The sequence below is a fragment of the Aphanomyces astaci genome (assembly GCF_000520075.1).
Source record: "Aphanomyces astaci strain APO3 unplaced genomic scaffold supercont1.739, whole genome shotgun sequence".
NCBI lineage: Eukaryota > Oomycota > Saprolegniomycetes > Saprolegniales > Verrucalvaceae > Aphanomyces > Aphanomyces astaci.
The window spans coordinates 1-1,404 of NW_009799002.1; the positions used below are offsets into that span (position 1 = coordinate 1).

General features: G+C 54.9%; 1 protein-coding gene across 1 annotated transcript; it reads left to right on the forward strand.

Annotated features, from left to right (window-relative positions):
* Nucleotides 1-93: 93 nt before the first annotated feature.
* H257_19526 (hypothetical protein) lies at nucleotides 94-769 on the forward strand (the record flags this gene model as incomplete). The annotated part of the gene is made up of 4 exons (XM_009848666.1): nucleotides 94-215; nucleotides 330-441; nucleotides 526-619; nucleotides 663-769. 4 exons carry the CDS (start codon nucleotides 94-96, stop codon nucleotides 767-769), a joined length of 435 nt encoding a protein of 144 aa, XP_009846968.1.
* Between the last annotated feature and the right edge of the window lie 635 nt (nucleotides 770-1,404).

Below are 1,404 nucleotides of genomic sequence, written 5' to 3' on the forward strand. Positions count from 1 at the left end.
CCTACGTCTCATGCACCGATTAGTTCGACGACTAGCAGCGGCTGGTTAAAATGTAAAGCAACCACTGAAAAGGTCCGTGAGTGTCCTGGAATCATGAACCAGGAAGACGCGCGACTGCTTAAAACACATGGACGGGCGCTTGGTCAAAAACGAGCCGTGGTGCCGGTCGGGCTGACGCGGACGAGGAGCACCTGGTCGTCATGTAGCGACGATGCGTACGAGTGCCGTTAAGGTGGACCGCGAAGAACTTACGGCTACGGTGAATGGTGTCGTACCGGTCCGAGCCTCACTACATACTCGGATGCTGACCTGTCGGTTCCTTCATGTAGTCTAGTCTTAGCGTTGTTGGCGGCGGGTGCATCTCCTCAAATTATGGTCATGGGGCCCACGACCCTCTGGCCGTATGGCATGGACAGTCGACCAATCATCGTGACGAAGCAAGTTCGTCTTGAACGCCTCGAGTTCAACACGGGGTGTGGACCGCTTATGTTACGTAGCCTTCGTGTTTGAATCGACGAAGCCTAGGCTGCTGTGGAGCTGACCGTTGGGATGCCGGTGATGCAGAAGCTCGGGTATAGTGAGCAGACGCTATTCGAGAACTGCGCTTCGGCAGCATGCGGTATGGGACTTCCCCGATTAGCCGGACACAACACATGTCGTAGCCATCCATTGGACCCTCCGCATGGAAGAGCTGGTCGACGATATTGACGACGAGGAAGGCAAGTGTTGCGCGACGCCAGAATTGGGGACGATACCTAGCCTGGTCTAGGCAGTTTGTACCGTCTTGATGGCCAAGGTGGCCAAAACAACATCTGACGGCATGAAAGAATCTGCCGTTGAAGGTCTCCAAGACCTCCTGCTGGAGTTTTAAGCTGTTTTCCGACTGAGGTTTGGGCGAGATCCTCCAGTCCGAGTGGAGCCTTCGAAGGTGTACCTCAAGCCTGGGACCGTACTGGTGAAGTCGGGTACTCTCCGACCCACATGCGTTTCTCGAGAAATATGTGAGGGAGTTGGAAGAGGTGGGTTTAGTGTATCGGAACACTCAATCACGTTGGGCGGCTTCCCTGAGGATAGTCCCGAAGAAACACCCGAGCGACCTGCGGATGATGATTGACTCGAGGCCAATCAATGCGTGCACCGAGCCGATGCCTTACCTCGACGTCGCAATGGGCGGGCTGAAGGACTCGCGCGTCTACTTTACGCTAGATTGGATGAAGGGCTACTGGCAACTGCCTTTACACCCCGATTCCCAGGAGTATTACTCTTGGATGATGTCGGTCGGTGTCGTTATTGCCAATGTGTGGTCGACGAACTGTTCGGCGATTTGCATATGCATGGTGTCCTCGAATGACTTGACGACCTGCTGGGGATACGCCGGTACGACCAAGGAGGTTTTGCAGTTGC